The sequence below is a fragment of the Vanessa cardui genome, chromosome 26 (assembly GCF_905220365.1).
Source record: "Vanessa cardui chromosome 26, ilVanCard2.1, whole genome shotgun sequence".
NCBI classification, from domain to species: Eukaryota; Metazoa; Arthropoda; class Insecta; order Lepidoptera; family Nymphalidae; genus Vanessa; species Vanessa cardui.
This window is the reverse complement of record NC_061148.1, coordinates 5,738,656-5,761,230: the sequence shown is the minus strand read 5'-3', so window position 1 is coordinate 5,761,230 and position 22,575 is coordinate 5,738,656. Positions and strand designations below refer to the sequence as shown.

The 22,575-nt window shown below is 36.0% G+C and overlaps 1 protein-coding gene across 1 annotated transcript in view; it reads left to right on the top strand.

The window, feature by feature from the left end:
- Positions 1-22,575, top strand: part of LOC124540661 (irregular chiasm C-roughest protein-like) — a 111,234-nt gene that overhangs the window by 32,476 nt on the left and 56,183 nt on the right. Inside the window, exon 2 of the mRNA XM_047118328.1 lies at positions 18,354-18,775. Coding sequence (XP_046974284.1) covers positions 18,449-18,775 — 327 coding nt within the window. The 5' untranslated portion in view covers positions 18,354-18,448. The remainder of the gene's footprint in view (positions 1-18,353; positions 18,776-22,575) is intronic.

Here is a 22,575-nt window from a genome sequence, read left to right as displayed (position 1 = left end):
CAAGTGTCGTCAATAAAATAAATAAATATCATTTGAAAGTCATTAGGTGAAATGAAATAAAACAATACAGAAATATAGCGTATACGTTTGTGGAATATTGCCAATAAAACGCTTCCGCTTCTAACATGACCTCTTCCTATACATTGCAGCAGGTGCTAATTCATCGTAACTTCGATTATAATAACAATCGTTTTATTGACCGTATTTTTTCATAAACACTCTAATAAATTAAAAAAAGGCTTTTGAGCTTGAAATGTTATAGAAATGAAATTAAGCAACGAAATTGCTGGTTTTTATACATGTGTTTTCAATTTAATTTTGAATAAGATTTGATAGCTCGAGTTACGAGTGCACTTGTGATATGTAAGTATCAGGTTTTATGTCTAATCTGTGTGGTACTAGCAATAATAGTTAACATTGTAACCATTTCTAAAATAATCGTAGAGCTTCTTGTCGGTTCTTCAGTAGAATTAACATTCTGAACCGATGGTACTTTCCTTTTGATATAGTTTTGTAAAATGACAATTGAAAGGTTTACTTGAACAAATATACTTTGATTTTGAAAGTCTTTTATTAGTCATCATTTACCATCAAGTAGTCAATTTACTTAAGTATGAAATACGCGATAAAGGATCATAAAACCATCTCACATAAAAATATGTTATATATGTTAACATATTCTTTAATATATTATACATATAAAATATATTTTTTACTTTTTTATGTAATAGGTAGACGGACGAGCACCTCATGGTAAGTGGTCACCGCCCGAAGACTCTGACACTGTAAGAAATAAGTTATGTGTCTTGTACCTGTAGTTACAATGTAACAATAAAATACAAACTCACTCACCCTTCAAAATGGAACATAACAATACTGAGTACTATTATTTAGTGGTAGAATATCTGACGAGTGGGTGGTACCTACCCAGACGGGCTTGCACAAAGACCTGCCACCGAGTAATAAAGTATATCATGAAAGTCTTTTACTATCTAATAATAATAAAAAGAAATACAAAATCGATTTTACCCAATAGTATTTCCATAAAAAAAAACTCACAAACAAAACATAAAAAACACAACTAATTGGAAAAGAACATTTCCCAATTCGGCTTTCTAAGATTTTTATATCTATCTTATCTATTCGAATGGAGATCTTTATCTATATTAGATAAACAGCTATATCTCAAACAGATCTATCGATAACATTTATTGGAATTAATTGATACTAACATCAAACAGTAGTTTTTTGATTGAGTTTATTTAAGCGCCTGTAATAATTACACTGGCAACAAATAAATTTGTTAACACTATCGTAATACGTTAAATAAATTTTGACATTAATTAAAAAAGGATGAGTATTTATATCTTTGATCAGATGTTAACTGTTTTTTTTTTAAATTTATAATTGGAAGGCGATTTGCCTTTAGGTGAGTTTTTTATGCCGAGTCGAGATGGCCTAGCGGTTAGAACGTACATCTTAATTCTTAACCGATGATTGAGAGGATTTGAACAGGTTATTGATTGATTGGATGTTCATGTGCTTAATTTGTGTTTACAATTCATCACGAGCTGAAACCTGCATGTGTCTAATTTCAACGAAATCCAACCAACATTGGAACAGCGTGGTGGAATATGCTTCTTACCTTCTCTTAGAAAGCAGAGGCTGTTATTATAAGTGTATTATGCTTGGGGCGTTGAAAGATACTTTATAAGTCCTTACATCATTAAAGCCCCTATGAGTTTGCGATCTAAGATGTGAACATGAAGACGACCCTTATGCTTATAATGGGTACTGGCTTACTCGCCCCTCCAAACGGAACGGCCAAGATTTTCTATAAGAACTCACTTCATGTCAATCTTGGCATATTGACAACTGAGTGAGGGTGATATATATAGGAAAGCATTCGTATGCGTGTTTTTAAATATAATTTTTATAAAGGTCACGTCACATATTACTGTCTGACATTGCATAGTCGAGTTTCGAGATATTTCTAGAATTTTTTTTTATGGAATACCAACGTATAAAAGTAAATTTCCCACTGCTGGGATAAGGTCTCCTCTTCCATTAAGGAGAGGGTTTGGAACTTATTCAACCACGCTTTTCCAATGCGGGTTGGTGGTATGCATATGCATGGAAAAATCAATGAAACCTATTACTGCAGATTTATACAACTAATAGAAATAGCTCCCTTTAGTTCAACCCGAGAAAGCAAGTGCATGTAAATCGACGTGGCAATTTGACGAATATATTAGGTCAAAGTTATTGCGTTTGTGTAAAGATCATATTCACATAGGAAATAAATATTGATAATTTGGAATAACGTACTAAATTCGGATATGATCGGTTTTACGATACATCTAAGTTGTGTCGTACCTACTATACATTTTTGATTACAATACAAATCACTAAAAGAAAATTGCTCTAAACGGTATTAATTTCGCATTACTAAACAAAAGGCATATTACATGATATATTATATTATATTTTATATTACATTAACAGTATAAAACAAAGTCGCTTACCCCTGTCTGTCCCTATGTACGCTTAGATCTTAAAATAGCGCAACGGGTTTTGATGCGGTTTTTTTAATAGAGTTTTTCGAGAGGAAGGTTTTTATATATAATACATGGACAATATAGAAGTTTCTAATGTGATATCGTAAATAAACAAATTTTGTAATATATTCAGTACCGTGCGTAGTAACAGATGTTCACCGGTTTTTCTTCTGCTTATAAGTGAGCCGAAATGGCCCAGTGGTTAGAACGCGTGCATCTTAACCGATGATGTGTCTAATTTCATAGAAGTTCTGCCTAATATGTTCCAAACCTCCTCCTCAAAGGGAGACGAGACCTTTGCCCAGCAGTGGAAAATGTACAGAGTGTTGTTGTTATTGTATAAGTAAGGGTTAATATCAGGCCACAAATATTGATCGGCGAGTGTTTTTGGATCTATGTTCCGATTACGCGGAAACAGCTAAACCGATTATTATAAAAGCTTTGACGATTGAAGTATCAAACCTAGGTTCCATGTATTGTGTATACCGTTTTTCAGAAAATCGAAAAATATCGAATGTTGTTTTGTATCGTCGTTCTTGAATGATATTTCTGTGGTTGGTAATGTCTATATAAATATTATGAATCTGAAAGTAGCTGTGTCTGTCTGACTGTCCATCGCTCTTTCATTGATGAAATTTGGTGTGAATCAAACTTGAACTTCAAGGATATTACACATTTACATTTACTACATTTTTTTCTTAAACCTAAATAATATCTCTTAATGACATAATAAAAAGAACTCTTGCCACCATCGACGTTCCTGCTCTTACTGAGCCTCGTGGAATTAGTCGTGATGATGGTAAGAGACCTGATGGATTAACATTGGTTCCCTGGGAGCGAAGTCGGGCCCTTGTGTGGGACGCTACATGCGTTGACACGTTGGCCCCATCTCATATCCGAGAAACAATGTTAAGAGCCGGTGCCGCTGCGAAAAAAGCTGAAGCAAAAAAAAAAAACTAAATATTAGTGTATTATATCTAATTACTTTTTTGTTCCATTTGCTGTCAAAACGCTTGGCCCTTGGAGTAGTGGTGCAAAAAGCTTCATCAAAAGTATAACACCTCGCCTCGTCCACTGGTGACAGGAGCGCTGGTTCTTTTTTTGCCCAGAGGATCGGAATAGCGATTCAAGGGAGAAATGCTGCTAGCATTCTTGCCAGCATTCAAATTTTCAATTCAATTCAAAATTTATAAAGTAACTACTTTTAGTTCATATTTGTATATATTTGAGCATTTAATGTTATTAATTCTGCCGTGGACGACGACTAGTTTCTGAATATAATACTCTTTATTGCACTGAGAAATTTTACATAGAAGTTTTAAACATGAAATTTTTGTTTACAATGGCGGGCTTATTTCTAAAAGAAATTTCTTCCAGCCAACCCACAGCTGTAAGAGATAGTGTTATATAGCAGGTATAAATAGTGCAACATTAGATACTCTTAGTAACATTATATAAAAGAAACAATATTAATATAATATATATTACGCTTACATAAATATATATAATAGAATAAATACATATATATTAAATTATTATACTTATACTACATCTAAATACACAAATATTATAAATATATCTACCGTACAAAAATAAATAAATAAATAAAAAAAAAAGATAATGGTAAATTTGTATAATTCAGATTCAATTCATTTTTTTTTTTTTTTTTTTTTTTTTTTTATGGCATAGGTGGCAAACGAGCAGGAGGCTCACCTGATGGAAAGTGACTACCACCGCCCACGGACATCTGCAACACCCGGGGGCTTGCAGGTGCGTTGCCGGCCTTTGAGAAAGGAGTAGGCTCTTTTCTTGAAGGTTCCCATGTCGTATCGGTTCGGAAAAACCGCCGGCGAAAGCTGGTTCCACAAAGTGGTTGTGCGAGGCAGAAAATGTCTAAGAAATCGCGCTGTTGTGGATTTTCGGACATCAAGATGGTGCGGGTGAAACTTAGAATTTTGACGAGATGTCCGAAGGTGAAATTCAGCAGCCGGGATTAATCCGAACAATTCCTCGGAACATTCCCCGTGAAAAATTCGGTAGAAGATGCAGAGTGATCCGACATCTCTACGCAAAGCCAAAGGATCAAGGAGATCGGAAAGGGCTTGATCGTCGATAACTCGAGCCGCTCTACGTTGGATGCGGTCAAATGGAAGGAGCTGGTACTGGGGAGCACCCGCCCAGAGGTGAGAGCAGTACTCCATGTGAGGCCGAATTTGCGCCTTGTAAAGTTTTAGGCGATGGGCCGACGTGAAATACTGTCTCGCCTTGCTGAGCACGCCCAGCTTTTTTGAAGCCAATTTGGCTTTGCCTTCCAATTGACCGCGGAACTGAACGAGGCTCGAAATATCAACGCCAAGTATTCCGATACTACCTGTAGCGGCTATCGGAATGTTCTCAAATCGTGGAGATACGACAAATGGTGTTTTTTTAGCGGTTAACGCGCAAACTTGCGTCTTTTTGGGGTTGAAATGGACTAGATTTAGCCGGCCCCAATTCGAGACTTCGTTTAATGAAGACTCGATTTCAGACACAAGTTTGTTCCGGTTCTCTTCGACGTTTTCCCGAGAAATATTAGCGCGGCCGGTGTATAAGGTGTCAACGGTACTGTCGTCTGCATAGCAATGAATGTTCCCGATTTGCAACAAATCATTGATATGCAGAAGAAACAGAGTGGGTGATAGAACGCAGCCTTGTGGAACACCAGCATTGACGAATTTTAAGTCAGAGCATGCACCGTCGACAACGACCTTGATGCTCCGATCTGCCAAAAAGCTGGTAATCCAATTGCATAATTTCCCGGGAAGCCCATAGGAAGGAAGCTTCGAAAGAAGCGCTTTGTGCCATACGCGATCGAAGGCCTTCGCTATGTCCAAGCTGGCTGCTAATGCCTCCCCCTTGCTCTCAACTGCTTCAGCCCACCTATGAGTAAGGTAAACTAGAAGATCACCGGCTGAGCGACCCCGACGGAAACCGTACTGGCGGTCACTAATCAGCTGATTCTCCTCTAGGTACCGCAGGAGCTGGCAGTTAATAAGGGACTCCATTATCTTGGAGAGCAAGGAGGTGATGGCTATAGGCCTATAATTGGACGGGTCTGAGCGGTTGCCTTTTTTAGGGATCGGATGCACCAAAGCTGTCTTCCAGGAATTCGGGACGACGCCTAATGTGTAGGATTGCCGGAAAAGACGCGTTAAGACCGGTGCCAACTCGGGAGCACATGTCCGTAGCACGATTGGAGGGATACCATCGGGTCCGCTCGACTTATGAATGTCCAAGGAAAGAAGTGCTTTACGAACTGCACTTTGCCGGAATTTAACTTCCGGCATCGTGGTATCACACCGCGGAATTGTTGGTGGAGATTTTCCTTGGTCATCCAGAGTCGAGTTCGACGCGAAGAGAGAGCCTAAAAGATCAGCTTTCTCTTTCGCGGTATGGGCCAATGACTCACCGTCCCTGTGCAGAGATGGAAAAGAGGGCTGACAGAAATTCCCTAAGACAGCCTTAGCGAGAGACCAGAACGCTCGTGTTCCTGAAGGGAGACGCACCAGTCTCTCGCCAATTCTGCCAATGTACTCCGTCTTCGCCCTAGCAATCACGTTTTTGAGGGACCTAGAGGCAGAGTTATATTCCTTTTTGAATGCGCTGGTATTTACATCACGAGACGCAGATGCATTAGCCCAGGTTTGATAGCGTTCCCACTTTCGGCGTGATGCCGTTTTGCAGAAACGACCAAACCAAGGCTGGGACTTGCCACCGATGGGTACTGCAGAGTAAGGAATGAATAGTTCCATACCCTGAAGCACCACATCGGCAACAGAGTCAGCAGCAGCGTTCGGATCATCCGGCGAGAAACAAATCTGCCCCCATGGGTACGATGCAAAAAAAGACCGCATCCCATCCCAATCTGCTGACTTGTAGTGCCATACTCGGCGGCACCCAACAAACCGAGGCCGTGAGTACCGCACAACCGGCACTGTACTCCGGACGAGACAGTGGTCAGACGAGCCCAGAGGGGGATCGACGATAACCTGATAGCCATCCGGATGCGAAGTCAGCAGAAGGTCCAACAGGGAAGGTGTATGATCCTCCACATCCGGTATTCGCGTTGGCGAGTTGACCAGTTGTGTCAGATCATATGCTAGAGCGAAGTCCAGAACAGATCTACCCGCATGATCGGTGGTGCGTGAGCCGAGCCATTCTGCGTGGTGAGCATTAAAGTCACCCAGAATAATGATCTCTGCGGATGGAATCTGCTGAAGCACGGAATCTGTAGCCATTTGGACGTGCTCAACCAGTCGGTCGGTTTCGGCATTACCGCTATGGGACCTATAAAGGCACGCATAGATTCGCGGATGATCATCGCAGTCTACACGTAGCCAGATAATCGATAGGTCCTGTCCTTCAAGGCTGCCGAGGCGTCGAGAACAGATATCATCTCTGACGTAAACGCATACCCCAGCTCGTGGTATAAAAGAATGTTCCAATTTGTACCCAGGGTACGAGAGAAAAGTCGTATCGGCAGGAGAAGATATCTGGGTCTCGGTTAGAAAGAGCAAGGCCGGCTTCGCCGTTTCCAGATGGTAGTGAACGGCGTTGAGGTTGGAGTTGAGTCCCCTTATGTTGCAGAAGTCCACAGCGAGGGTGGTAGGGGTTGCCTTATGATGCCTGCTCCGCTTGCCCCGAACAGTGGCGAGCGCAAAATTGCCCCCCCCAGAATTCGGAGGGCAGCCTGGGCATCCCTGCTCAGGCGGTGTACGTCCTGAGCATGGATGCCCAGAGAGGGATTCTCCACCGCTGTCGCTGATGGTACCCTCCTGGGGTAATTTAACCAAATTCTGCACAACCATCAAGTTTTGGGGGGGAGGGGGATTGGGCCTCCGGAACTCTCACTTACCGGACGAAACGCGGTAGCATAGCCACCACTTTACGCCGATTTTAAGTGAGAGAGTGGTACTTCCCCGGGCGTGCCGGCCCATTCGGCTGTAACCCGAAGGTATACAGCGTGGCACTACCACTTGAAATTATCATAATGTATAATTATAAAATGAGAAGCAAATAATCGTAAATACATATTGAAGTAATTTCAGTAGTTATTTTTATGTAAAACTAGGCTAAAGGCTTTGTTCAGGTTTTAGGGCGTTGGTTGTCATGTGTCAAGACTATATGTAGAAAAACTAGCTTATGTCCATTCTTGGAGTTTAAGTTTACTTCATATAGAATTTCATCAAATTCGGTTCAGAAGTTTGGTCGTGAAAGACAGACAGACAGGCAGAGATACTTTCACATTTATAATATTTATATATATTATATTATATAGATTATAATATACGAGTAGTATGTTGAATTTGCTCTTTGGAATTTTCGTTTTACAAGATTATATTAATGCCCTCTACGGAATGTTGGTATCGAAAAGCTCCTTCGAAGTTCAGTAGTTATTCTTAAACAATTAAATTACATAGAAATTTTAATGAAACTAATTAATTGAAGTTTAGTATATCTCAGGAATTTTGTTATAGAAAGGATACCGCCCTTGGAAGAATTTATTGATCCTGCGGTATTGAATACTTGGTATAATAAGTTTAATCTTAATAGTCAATAGCCTGTAAATTTCCCACTGCTGGGCTAAGGCTTCGTCTTCCTTTGAGGAGAAAAGGAACATATTCCATCACGTCGTTCCAAAATGCGTATTGTGGTATTGATACGTGGCATATGCAGGTTTTCAACACATATTAAGCACTTGAAAATTCAGTTGGTCTTATCTGGGTATGAACCCGCAACTATCGTTTAAGTTGTTCGCCTTCAAACCACTGGGCCATCGCGGCTCATTAACATCCGTGTTTGTGTATTGAATGATAAATATTATTGTGATCATATATCGTTGCATGTAGTTACGCTAATATAAATATATCTTCGTTGATAAAAGATCTCGACGGGAGTCTCCAATACTTAGATTATAATTAGCCCGGATAGCTTATTTTTGTAACGAAAGCAATTTCAATATTTGTAGCCTCAGCCTAAATTAATGCTTTAATAATAACATAACACATATAAAAGATAATACACATTCATATAAAAATATATCAATATAAAAATTTACATGATGTTCAAATAATTTCCCATCCCATCCCAAGAGCTCCTTTTTTTTCTTTTTTGTCTCTGGAAATACGCTTTACGCGCTTTCCCCACGTGGTGGAAAGTGGGGGGGGGGCTATGGGACTCCCCGGTTTCCTGGAAGCCGAATGCGCCCAGATCCACTGGGCTTACACAATAAAATACCAGGGGTACCCTCTCCGTCTTTCGGCGGGCGCCACGGGATCACTTACGCATGCTACCATGACGCCCTGACGGTCGGCCTGTCTATGCGGGCCTCCAACACCTAGGGGGAATTCCCGGGGTATACCAAGAGCTCCTGTATGACCTCCGTGGTTAAGAAGTATGTACACCGGTGTACATGGGTACGCCACTTCGAGGTCCCGGGTTCAAGTTCACCGGTCAGGGTTGTCTTGGGTATGTGTGTTTGTGGTAACGTTATGACTTCTAATTTTACATAACACGAGTGTTTTAGCTAGTTATATTGGGATCAGTAATGTATGTGATGTTGACACATATTTATGTATTTATTATAGGTAATATTGATTTTACTTAAGGATTTCTTTCATGTACTAAGTCTTGACAAGAAATAATTTATTCAAGTTAGCAAAAATTAATCTTAGAATACAGTCTGATCATCCTAGTTAGATCAATCAATCAATCATTCAATAAAAATAAATAAAAATTTTAACATAAACAAAAACCGACTTCAAACAAAACACTATTTTAAAACAAATGAATATGCACTAAAAAGTAATAAAAATAATTGCGTATTCAACATATTTTTAGAGTCCTCCCAAGAAGAATGAAATGAAATAGATTAGACTACTTAAAGTCGATTAACGATTATATAACGTAGTTATAGTTATTGGTATATTTGGAGCCGGTGTCAATATAACCTGATCGGAAGTCAACAGGTATTAACTCCACGCTTTTTTATCATCTATGTATTTTTTACAAACGATTTGAATTTACGAAACGGCAAAGTTGAAAATGTATGCGGATTTTTATTATAGAAACGGATGGAACTTGCTCCAAGAAGGATTTATTGATTTAAACTGTAAGGAATTACAAAAATATTTTTATTTCACATATAGACATTTAATGTGTATATAATAATGTCATTTGTAAGCCTTAATTGACCGAATAAAATAATTTTATACTGTAATATCCAATTCAGGCACACGAAGAATTATAGTGCAGGCACGTTTTGGACCGAATCCAGAATTAAATAGAGGGTCTCTCTCGTATTAATACAAATTGAGTCTTAATTCAATGAAATAAGATCCATTATTGCATGAATATTGAAAATCTAAGTCCGATTCAAGTTACGAACGAATTAAGTCGTTTGACGTCTCAAATATCTTGCTAGATAATTTCGGCCTTTTGTAGGTTATTTTAAAGTTTTAATTAAATTTTTATTTTCTCTTACATTTGCTAAAGGTATAATTAGCGTAGTGGTTACATCACATCGTTTAAAATAGGAATGGAAAATACTTAACTTGTGCTTGTAGTTATATTGGCTATATCAACCTTCAAGAGACACATCCTTCACTAGAAGAAAACAGGCGGGTTTACACAAAGCCCTACAACGGGGCAGAATTTCGACATTTGTAATTAAACACACACAGATTACTTCACGATGTTTTCCTTCACCGTCAAGTTCGAGCAAATCGACATATTATCATATGAGGTCTTTTCTTTGTCGCACCGCCAAAAAATGGAACTCTTTACCAGCACACGTGTTCCCCTCCTCTTATAATCTGGGTGCCTTCAAACGAAGCGTGAAAATGCATCTTGCGGGCCATGGTGAGGGTGACTAGTGCAGCTAATTCTTGCTGTACTAGTCGTCTTCGCGTTTAGACTCCATTTCCACTTACCACCAGCTGACGTCATATGCCTACCCAATTATTAAAAAAAAAAAGAAAATTCTGTGGTGCTCGAACCCGCAATCATCGGTTAAGATGCACGCGCTCTAACCCCTGGGCCATCTCGGCTCATTATTTATATCATAGTAAAACTCTTCTCTTATTTTCCAACATCAATACTTGTTTTTCATTAAAGACATTATCTTATAGTCCAAGAGCAAATGAGCCCCATATAACTGCCTGGTATATTGCTTCACCTGTTGTTGGTGAATTTTAGGCTCACTATTCCCATCGAGGGTTCCTTGCCATGCCATGGAGTCGAAGAGCATAAAAATCGACTTTCAAAACGTGATCTTGCTACTATAAGTAGTCTGCCGATCCCTGGCTCTCATTCCATTAGTAAGTATGCCTGTACTTATTACAACTGATATTAATGTTTTGACATTTAAAAAACGGTAATAATCATAATGAATGATCGTTGATCGCAGTGCGCTCTGAATTATTTATGACATTCACAAGGGAATCAAAGATGTTACAATTTCTTATCGCCATGAAAGGAACAGATTCACACGATTGGGTACTAATGCTTTTAAAAGAAGACAATGAATGCTTTGGTTTAAATAGAATTAACTGTTCATTTGTTTTAATTGGATCATCGGCTTGGTCCAGTGGAGATCATGAGCGGTTAATGATTTAGTTACAGAAGAAAGTTATGAGATAGAAGATATAATAGATGAAAGATAAGATATGTGATAATTTTTCTGCTGATGTATAAACTCAAACGTTAATTTAGGTAAAATTCATTGGGTACTTGTATTATTTGAGAGCCGAGATGACCCATTGGTTAGAACGCGTGCATCTTAATCGATGATTTCGAGTTCAAACCCAGGCAAGTACAACTATATATATGTGCTTAATTCCTTGATACTTCATTTCGTGCTCGGCGGTGAAGGAAAACATCGTGAGGAAACCTGCATGTGTCTAATTTCATAAACATTCTATAATTCTAATTTCCACCAACCCGCGTTGGCACAGCGTGGTGGAATATGTTCCAAGCCTTCTCGTTAATGAGAGTGGATACCTTAGCCCAGCAGTGGGAAATTTCCAGACTGTTACTAACTTTACTTTAATAATATTTGTAATTAACTAGCGACACGACTCGCCTTCGCACGGATGCAATGCTGATACTATATATAGTAGATTGTCTAAATTATCAGTGATTTTTTATATTGTCCACGTACTATATACAGAAACCTCTCTCTCGAATTATTATCTATTAAAACAACGCATCAAAATCCGTTGCGTCATTTTAAAAATGCAATACGTACGGACAGACAGTGGTAAGCAAGTTTTCAATTTATAATATGATACGTGTTATGCTGAAAAAATGAGCTGAGATGGCCCAATGGTCAGAACGCCTGCATCTTAAGCGATGATTTCGGTTTCAATCCCAGGCAAACATCACTATATATATGAGCTTAATTTGTGATTATAATTCATCTCGTGCTCGGCGGTTAAGGAAAACATCGTGAGGAAAACCTGCATGTGTCTAATTTCATCAAAATCCTGCCACATTTGTATTCCACCAACCAACATTGGAACAGCGTGGTGGAATATGTTCCAAACCCTATCATTAATGGAAGAGGAGGCCTTAGCCCAGCAGTGGGAAATTTACGGGCTGTTACTTTACTTATGAAAAACTAAAAAAATAAATCTGTGAGGTTGGAATGAAAATCAATATAATAAAATTTACTCGACTTTTTTAGTGTACATGGTAAATATAAACTTAATAATGTTATACACCAATTAACGCATAAAAAAATGTGTTGATTGATATCTGATGTGAAACATAAATCTCCAGTTGTTTAGTTAAAATTATTTTTATTTTTATTTAAATTTGTCAATTTTAAAAGAAGGTTTAAAAGGATTTTATTTATTTAATTTAGTTAGGACATATATTTTAAATAGTCTGTTCATTGCATTTATTAATTTTGTTTAGAATATATGTTTTAAATAAGCTTCTTCTGTCAATTTTTTTTTTTAATACATAAAATTATAATCGTTGTCATTATTAAATCTAAACAACAGTTCTATTCTGTAAGAAGTCACTTCGTATCTCACTCGTAACATTTATACTATCATTCGTATCGCTCATTTTATCTTTTAAATGATTTTATAGATCACTTTTTGATTTTCATCGGATCATGTTCCATGGTGAATTCGAGATCGACAAAATCACTCTACTGATCTGATTTGACACATCTATCATTATAACTGTCAGAAATGAAGCTTTAATTCGATTGCTTTCAATTTTTACAACGAAATTGTGATTACGACCGTATTTCACAATTAGCCTGCCGGTTGAATAATTGACAACAATAAATTCATATAAAATAACAATGCCTTATAATAAGCGAACCCGAAAATGCTCCCCGAGGTAATATTTATAATATAACCTTAATCTAGTATCTGTGTGGAAATAGCGTGATATAATTTAATCGATTTTCTCTTTATGCACCTCGTCAATGTTTTAATATTTTCTTTAATATGATAGCTGTAGCGCTTTGGGTATGTTTGCGTATTAATATTTAGTGAAAGACTGCACAAGTTTCAAATCTTTGATGGTGTGATTGACGATGAAAAAACTTGTATTAAATAAAATAATTTGTCAATTTCTTTTAGTGTGAAACATTTATGGGTAGCCTTTGGGGTGATATAAAACTGTATGCCAAACGGCAAAAGGCATGATCCTCTGACGTCATCATACCTACGCACTATATGAGCAAATAATCTCGCGTGTACATAAGATATATACTAAAAATGTTATTGCTTTGCATATTATATAAACTTAAATATATAAACTTAAAAAGTAGGTGTTTAATTATGTCTTTTAATCATAAATTTAGATGTTTCATGATTACCTATATGTTTATACTAGTAGTTGCCCGTGAAAGCCCACTCGTTTTAGCGTGTTTGTTGTCATGTGCCAGGAAGAAAGTATGTCCTTTTTTGGAGTTCAAATTTGCTTCATAATAAATTTCATCAAAATCCGTTCAGCGGTTTGGTCGTGAAAGACAGACAGAGTTACTTTCACATTCATAATATTAATATAGATTATAATGATCTAGGCTTATGGCTTCAATCATACCTGCGTATCCCTTGTCGCTAACCATATAATGCTCAGGAAATACAGATGTCGGAAGGAAATGGCACGTCACAACTCAGGTGACTATTATCTTGAGCTATTTAAGCTTCAATGTCAGCTTGGTGGTATAGCCTGATTAGAACATATTGTATCATCAACATATATATTAATATCATAACCATAACCGCTCAACCGAATTTGGTATGAAGCAAACTTGAGTCCAAGAAATGACATAGGCTACTTTTTCCTTAACAAATAACAACCAATACGGAAAAACGAGCGAACCAGCTAGCGTCTTCTAGTTATTAATATTGTTGTATTCCGATTTGAAGGCTGAGTGAGTCAGTAACAAGAGGCACAAGGGATCTAATATCTTTGTCCCCAATTAAAGGTTTATCATTATCATTATAAGAGCCATTTTCTTTTCTGGTTAATAAATTTGGACAAAAAGAAAATAATCAATAATTCGTTTCAATGTGTGTATGTTTTAAAAAGGTGAAAAATGAAGAGTTGAAGAGTTCCTGAAAATACTTATTGCGAAGTTTTTAATAGAAGGCCTCATGTAAAAACGTTTACGGATATCACGTGGGTGTAAAATTGATTTGAAAAAAATAATTCCAACGTTAAACTACGTACAAGTTAAGCCCATGCAACAATTTGTGATAACATCTTAAATTTTATTATCATTGAAGATTTCGAAACATATATAATAACGAATGTATCGTGTACACCAGGCAACGCCGTCATGTATCAGTTAATAAATAATGTACATGACAATGTGTGACAATGAAGGCGAAAAAATTAAAAACTTTGGTTGATAGGTTGATTGATTGGATTAACGAGAAAGATTTAAATCTGTAATTAATTATGGTTTCAGTTAAATTGCGTGGAATATGACGATTGAATGTGTCGGAGAAATAATGCTGATCATGGTGCTTTACTTTATCCTGTGTAATCCAATAAAGTAGTATATTTACGGTATAAACGCTTTACATAAGCCCTTTTTCTACTCGTGTGAATCCGAAACGAGTTCCTAGTATTACATTTTATAAAACAACGTGTGTTTGCTTTCAAAACTGTTAAAATATTTTCAACCAGACGACGTAGTTTCGTCAAAATATATCGAAGTATCGGTCCATTGCACACAAGTTAGCCATTACCGTTATAAATTTCGGATTTCCTTACTTATATATGTCGTGAAATACTTGAAAATTCCTACGAGATTCAGCGAAATAACTGCAACTTGAAATTTCAAAGGTCATCTATCTCTGTCAACCTCATAGCTGATGCTTAGGTGTAAAAGAGACGGAAAAAGTAAAGATCGTGTACTTTATGTAATAGGAGTAGTTTTAGATGTACCCTACTACGGGTTTTGTATATAATTTAAGGTAACTTAAGCCTTGGTTTTGAGCGAGCAAAAAGGAGATTTTCCATGTAGTTTATAAAGCGCTTGTGATATTTAGCCGAGTAATTCAGTACTTTCGTTTTAGATTCGTGCGTCTTATAGAGCATGTGACGTCATAATATCAAATCCAAAGTGGTGGATATGACAGGAAAGAAACAATAAAATGACAATTGTATCGAGTTTGGTATCGAATAATTTTTAAATGTACAGATTCGAATATACATATATAGATATAAGTATACCTTCACTTTATTGAAATCCAAGCGAAACTGATCAAAATCGATATAAAATTAATTACTTACATCTTGACATCATTGCCAATATAACCGATTAGACCGCACTAAATTTCCAAGTAACCATCGTTTGGTATGGGTTCAAAGTATGTCATCCTTATTTCCTCCATATTTTCAAAAGATTCTTGGTTACCTTTTCAAAGTACATAATACATACATTCAAAGGCTAAATTATGTGAGTGCAATCCTCATTCCAGGAGAGATATATTAGCGATTCGATAGTTTTCCAATCGATTAAACTCGAACGAACCATTAGTAGCGTCCATCTAAACGATACTCTCTTGTACGAAGCAATGCAGCAGAAACTGCCGTCTTGCAACCGATCCAAATTATTTATTAGTGTTCATTCTGTGGTCCGGACAGGTTTATGTATTTTAGAATTTATAATGGCCCATATGTCTTGAGGTATATTGATTTATCGTATCCAGTATTTAAGATACTCTCGGACTGATGTATCGGCAAATTTTTCCATGAAGATTTCCAAGTGGATTGTTTTTGTGGCATTCGCTGTGGGATTGATTTGATATTAGTCCAGGTGGTGTACCTAATGTGTTAATGGGGGTCCACGAAAATTTATCTGCTTTTGATGGTAAAGAGCAAAAATGTAAGCACAGTAATTGTATTACCTTATTAATTTTTTTCTTGTAATTCTATTCTTTTAATAAGTATGGTGTTAGAAAATGTACTATTTTTCGTTTTTAGTTTACCTATCGGAATATAGGGACAGAACTCAGAAGCGACACGATTTTTATTTTTTGGTGACATTAAGAGTGTGGTAGAAATGTAGCAGTAGGGGTCCACCGAAACCAATAAAATTTTGAAAGTGGTCCCCGAGAAACATAGGCTTGGGAACTACTGATTTAGAATTGTCTAAAGCGCAAGGGACTTAAGATCTTAGTTCCCAAGGTTGTGATACATTGATTTTGGAAGTACTGTTTAATTTTTAGTGCACAATCTTTGTGCAGGATATCATTGATAGATTGATTTAATTTTTTTGTAACTCTATGGTCGATTGTGGTCGGATTTTTATTATTATTACAATATTTATTGAGGATCATTCGATAACTGTTTCGGGAAAATTATTTTTGTTATCTATCGTACCGAGTCACAAGAAATTTAAATACGGCAACACTGATGGCTGTTTGGTAGTAAAATAGGTGACGAGTGGGTGGTAAAACGTAATTTCCAGAAAATGATTTTTGATTTTAAAAACATGCTTTATATACCTTAGTGTTATATAAAAATCAAATTTTTCAGCAGTCCAGTAACAGACAGACACTGGGAATGCAATAAAATATACTATACAGCCAGGAATATCACGTGACACAACGTGAAATAGTCGTTTTCACGTTTCTATGATATATTTCAGTTGAAATGGTTAACTAAAATTATTTATAGCGGCAATACATACTGATATAAGCTTGTGGTTTAATTTTTGCGGTCACAAAAATATTCGCTGTGATTAAATAAATCCATTTGTACGCGTTTCAACATGAAAAAATAACGTAAATCATGTCATTTTAAATTTTATCACGTGAAATAGTTTACCGAAAATGGCGACAGTATGGCTTCTAGTATTATCGTTATATTTATATTATAAATGGGAAAGTTTGTTTGACTTCGTTATTCAATCAAACCAAAATTGATGAAATTATTTGAATGAATGTTGGATTAGAGATTGGTTATATTCTGGTATAACAATTTTGCTATCTTAATATATGTGGGCATTGCTGTGGAAGCTAAATAATATATCTATAGATATAATAAAATTGGAGTGTCTGTTTGTAAAATTAAAATAGGCCTTTTTTACTCAATGCATATGTATACATGCGTATATATACACGGTATATTTTTACTATACTATTTTATGAAATTTTTGTCGTACTGTCTGTCTGTCTCTCTGTTTGTTTGTTCCGGCTAGTCTCTGGAATAGTTGGATCTATTTTGACGGGACTTTCATTAGCAGATAACTGATATAATAGGGAGTAACTTAGGCTACAAAAATTATATGTTTTTTGTTAAATTAAAACGCGTACAAGGTGGCGCGCACAGCTAGTCTTTATATATAAATGATTCGTACAAAAATACTGGTGACTCGAAATCCAGGTTTAAACCAAAAGTTACAGGTACCTTGTTTCAGGACCAAAATACAGTGGGTTTTTTTTATGTATTTTGTTTATCCATCTTTTGCTTGTTGATGAGAAAATCTATTTGTAATGAAATAATTTCTGGCATGTGTCCATTCATCACCCATTGATCGGAACTAAAGGTAGAATAGAGGATATAAGTTGACTGTCTTTAAAAAGCATCCTTAAACAACAGCGCCTAACATTTACGAGCTGTGCCTTTACCTTTTCAAATTTAAATTTCGAACGGTATCAAAATTCGAAATGTTTAATTAAACGTTTTCAAATAAGAACATTTTATCATAATTAAAAATGTAGCTTTTCCGTCGGTTTCAGTAACGCAATCCACTTCTACATTCCTTCATTATTAGGTAAATATGTGCTAAAATTCAATACACAATGTTTTACTTTACTGAACATGAGATGAATCGTACACAAGCTTAGCTTTTGAAATTACTCTGGTATTTGCCCGGATTTTTTTAATCCCCCGTAATCCTTATGCGCGTTCTATTTATGAACCAAAGCTCAATATTCAAAATAGATATTTGAAAATCGTAAATCGCATTTCGTTTGAATATTTTTTTGCGTTAGCGTTAACAATATAAATATTGGACAATATCACGTTCATACTATGATATCAATGTAAGTAGCTGAAGCACTTGTGTTATGGAAAATCAGAAGTAACGACGGTACCACATCCATCCAGACAGATTAGAAGAAACAGATTTGGACGCGTTTGTTTAGGAAGTGTCTTGCAGTTCACTGCTTAAATATTAACTAATATTAATTCGACATAAATAATGCATCATCATGCGCTGATTTGTCTGATAATAATATATTAGACGATTAATCAAAATTTTTGTTTCAGATATTTTTCACAACTTCAAGAATACGCTTAGAGAAGATTCCTCGATGCCTTTGCCATATGGCTGTTCAGTACCAAATCGAGAACAATAGAACAAAATGGACACAGAAACCGATCAAGATAATTATAAATGCAATGATTCACCGAACAGTAATCTCATATTTAAAGACAATATTAAGATAGCGAATGATAGAAAACCAGATGTAGTTACAGAGATAAATCCTATAGATATTTTCAAAGAAAGAGATACGACCAGGAATGTAGTTAAACTAAGGGTGACGAGTAGAGAAACAAATTCATTGTTCCTGCTTTTGAGGATAGTGGACTTAGTTGTGATGTTGAAGAAATGGACTTTATTGTATTTGTTAATGGATTGTGCAAGCGCGTATAGTCAGCAAAAGTTTGCGATTGAACCACAGGATCAGGTGAGACTGCATTATTTACTCATATCTACGATATATAGGTGGACGAGCAAAAAGGTCATCTGATATGGAAGGTAGATTAGTTACCACAGCCCAAAGGCATTGGTTCTGTAAATTATTTTAATCTATGCATGTAATAAAATTGGAGTATCTGTTAGAAATATTGAAATAGCCTTATTTACTCAAAGCATATGGAAAAGGCTGAGAATGAGTAGTCTAATCAAAACCAGACGATCAACACATAAAAGGCGTTGGGCAAAAGCTAGTTAAATAGAAATATTTTTCACCTACGGCTTTGCTTTGTATCTTCTAACATTATTACTCCCGTGCTTCGGAGACCACGTTGAAGCTTTAATATTGATCTTAAATACTTTTAGTGTGTGATAGATCTGATGTGTCGTCTCCATCGAGACATAAAACCTTCAGCCTTCCAGAAATGATACCTGTACTCGCTTATACTGGCGATGTCTGTGGGTGTTGTTGACGACACTATAAGGCGGTCTAGTCTGGCCTGGTCTGGTCTGGCCAGTCTGCCGTATAATTTTATCAATTAAAAAAAAGATTATGTTTGTTGAATAACTATTTAGTCAGTTATATATATTAATATATAACTGACTTTTAAATCTAAAAATCCTTGATAAATAATTTGTTAGCAATTATGCTAACAAATTATTTATCAAGGATTTTGTTTTAGTAATATTATAATCATGGAACAAAAACATTTCGAAATAAATATATTTTAATCTACAAAAAAACTGACCATTTATATTTTTATTCGTGAATATCGTGAATAATTCGAGCATGAAAAACCGTTTCTAACGTACCCGGGGCAAAGAATTTTTAATATCGTCCGATATTTTCAATACAACCCACTTTAGTCAACTTGCACTGTTTATGTAAAGCCTAAGGATTCGTTCACACTGTTGTAACTATAAATATATGTATATAGGAATATACTTCGTGTATTTTTTATAATACACGGACGAGGAAATGATCAGCAGACACACATAGTTTATAGCGCTGTAAGAAATATTTATCATTCCTTATATCATAAATGTGCCAGTTACCTTAATTACTAAGATATTATTTAGTATTCCTTGTGCCTGTAGTTACATTATTTCATTCACTATTCAAACCGGAGCACAACAAAACTGAGTACTGGTGTATGGCGGTAAAATATCTGTTAAGTAAATTGTACCAACCAAAACGGGTTTGCACAAAACCAAGTGTTCTATAAGGGAAAATAAATAAGTCTGAAGGCATTTTTCATTCCATGGTGATTGGGTTTTGTAACAAGACGAACGAAAAATAAATACTCACCCAGAGCATCATCTATATTAATATTATAAAAGTGAAAGTAACTGTATCTGTCTATCTGTCTGTTGCTCTTTCACGACTAAACTGCTGAACCGAGTTTGATGAAATTTGGTATGAAGCAAACTTAAACTTACCTTTTTTAACTAATACATGACAACAAACACCCAAAATGCGAGCAAAGCCTCGGGCAACTAATAGTCTTTTGTATATTCTACCGTCAACAGTATTCACAACTTAAGTGTCACAGATCTGAGCCGCAAAGTGTCTTGTTCCGTACTAATATATTCATACTTAAAAATGTCATTACACGATTATTTATATTACGACGATTACACGATTATTGATATCTTGGAAAAATAATTCGAAGGTTCCCTTGATGCTGTATTATTTAATATGTTGAAGTTAATAATAGAACCTTAAGACTGACAGATTAGGAGAGAAAAGGAAATAGGTGCAAAAATTTGCATATTCATTTTAAATTTTAACTATGCCGTTTCGTAAATTCAAATCGCTTATAAAAAATACATTGGTAAAAATGGCATATTATTCGAAACAAGATTTTATAGATGATAAAAAGAGTGGAGTTCACCTGTTGACTTCCAAGCAGGTTATATTAATTTAAATAATTGTATTAACTAACATGACTTTGTATTTCTTAAATGTTGAAAAAGAGTAACTACTGAGTTTCTTGCCGGTTCTTCTCGGTAGACTCTACTATCCGAACCGCCGGTTAAAACCACTTAATTGTAAAACGATTCAAAAGTGAAAGCCTACTTGAATAAAGTTTATTTTGATTTGAATTTGTTTTTATTACTTTTTTAAACGAAGGGTAATTTCAGTAAAATACTTACCGTCATATTAATATGTTTATGTAAATAATTGTAAATTATAAATACTATTAAGTTAGTTGATTTAGTGTTCATCGAATTTGCGTTGAGTACCCGCTACAGTTCCTATTAATATACATAATATTTGCAAATGTCCTCCAACCAAACAGTGTGATTGATGCCGATTTACAATTAAACTGTAATATATATTCAATTCCAGATATATCATAATTACAGTTCGAATATTAGTTACGATTTAACATATTGGTTGTACATATATATGATAGAATAAAAAGCGTAAATGGCCCGTGATTAGAACACGAGTATCATGACCAATGACAGAGGATTCACATTTGAATAAGAACAAATGAATGAGCCCTAAAAATTGGTCTTAATTTCTGTTCATAATTGAATGAATTTCCATGATAATCTATATAAAGGTATCCTCTGATCCGCATTGGAGCGACGTGGTTGAATAAGCATCCACAATCACGATTTCCTCAAAACGAGACGCAGCTTTGCCAATATTTGTACCCATAGTTTTTTGACTATTATAATAACATATAATGTAATCAGGCAACTACTAATACTCCCAACGTATACTGCTTACAACAATAACTTCCCGTAAATTCCCACTGCTGGGCTAAAGGCCTCCTCTCCCCTTGAGGAGAAGGTTTGGAACATATTCCACCACGCTGTTCCAATGCGGGTTGGTGGAATACACATGTGGCAGAATTTCTATGAAATTTGTCACATGCAGGTTTCCTCAGGATGTTTTCCTTCAACGCTGAGCACGAGATGAATTATAAAGTCAAGTTAATCACATGAATCAGCGGTGCTTGCCTGGGCTTGAACCCGCAATCATCGGTTAAGATGCACGCGTTCTAACAACTGGGCCATCTCGACTTCCTGTCAAGCATAAAGTATACTGCTTATCAAGCATAAAGTTTGTTTTCGAATGAGCCAAAATAACACAAGGTTAGAGCGCGTGCATCTTAACCGATGAATACTGGTTCAAATCCAGGCAAGCACTATATATGTAGTTTATAGTTAATTAAGGGTTCCGCAGTGAAGGAAAAACATCGTGACAAAAACGGCATATGTTTAATTTCAATAAAATTATGTTAAATGTATTGTGGTAGAATTGCTAATCCTTTTTTTTAAATAGAAAAGTGGCTTTAGTCCAACAGTGGGACACTAAAAGGCTGAAACAATAGCCTAAAGTCCAGCCATTTCAGAAGAAAAATATTTATAATTGAAAATATAATAATTAATTACTTTTAAACCATTATGGCTAGACCCTTACATAAGAGAGGTTTGTAATCGGGTTGGAAAGTTTGATTTATGAAATGGAATTTCCTAAATTAATATTCCGAGTCCCGCAACTTTGATTTTTGGTTGCTCTTGAGGGATTCTGATTTATTCATTAGAAGGGACCTTTTTGATTTAGCGTGGCTATTTGTGATGGATGAAATTACCTTTACAAATAATACCCTAACTAACTACCCCTCTCGGTCACGTGTAGAATAAGGGTATACATAAAACATTTGTAACGTAATGTATTGCTAAAAGTAGTGTGTGCATTACATGCACACACTGCTAATTTTATTATGTTTAATGTTCTTTTGCGACAAACATATGGGACGAGCATATGGGCGA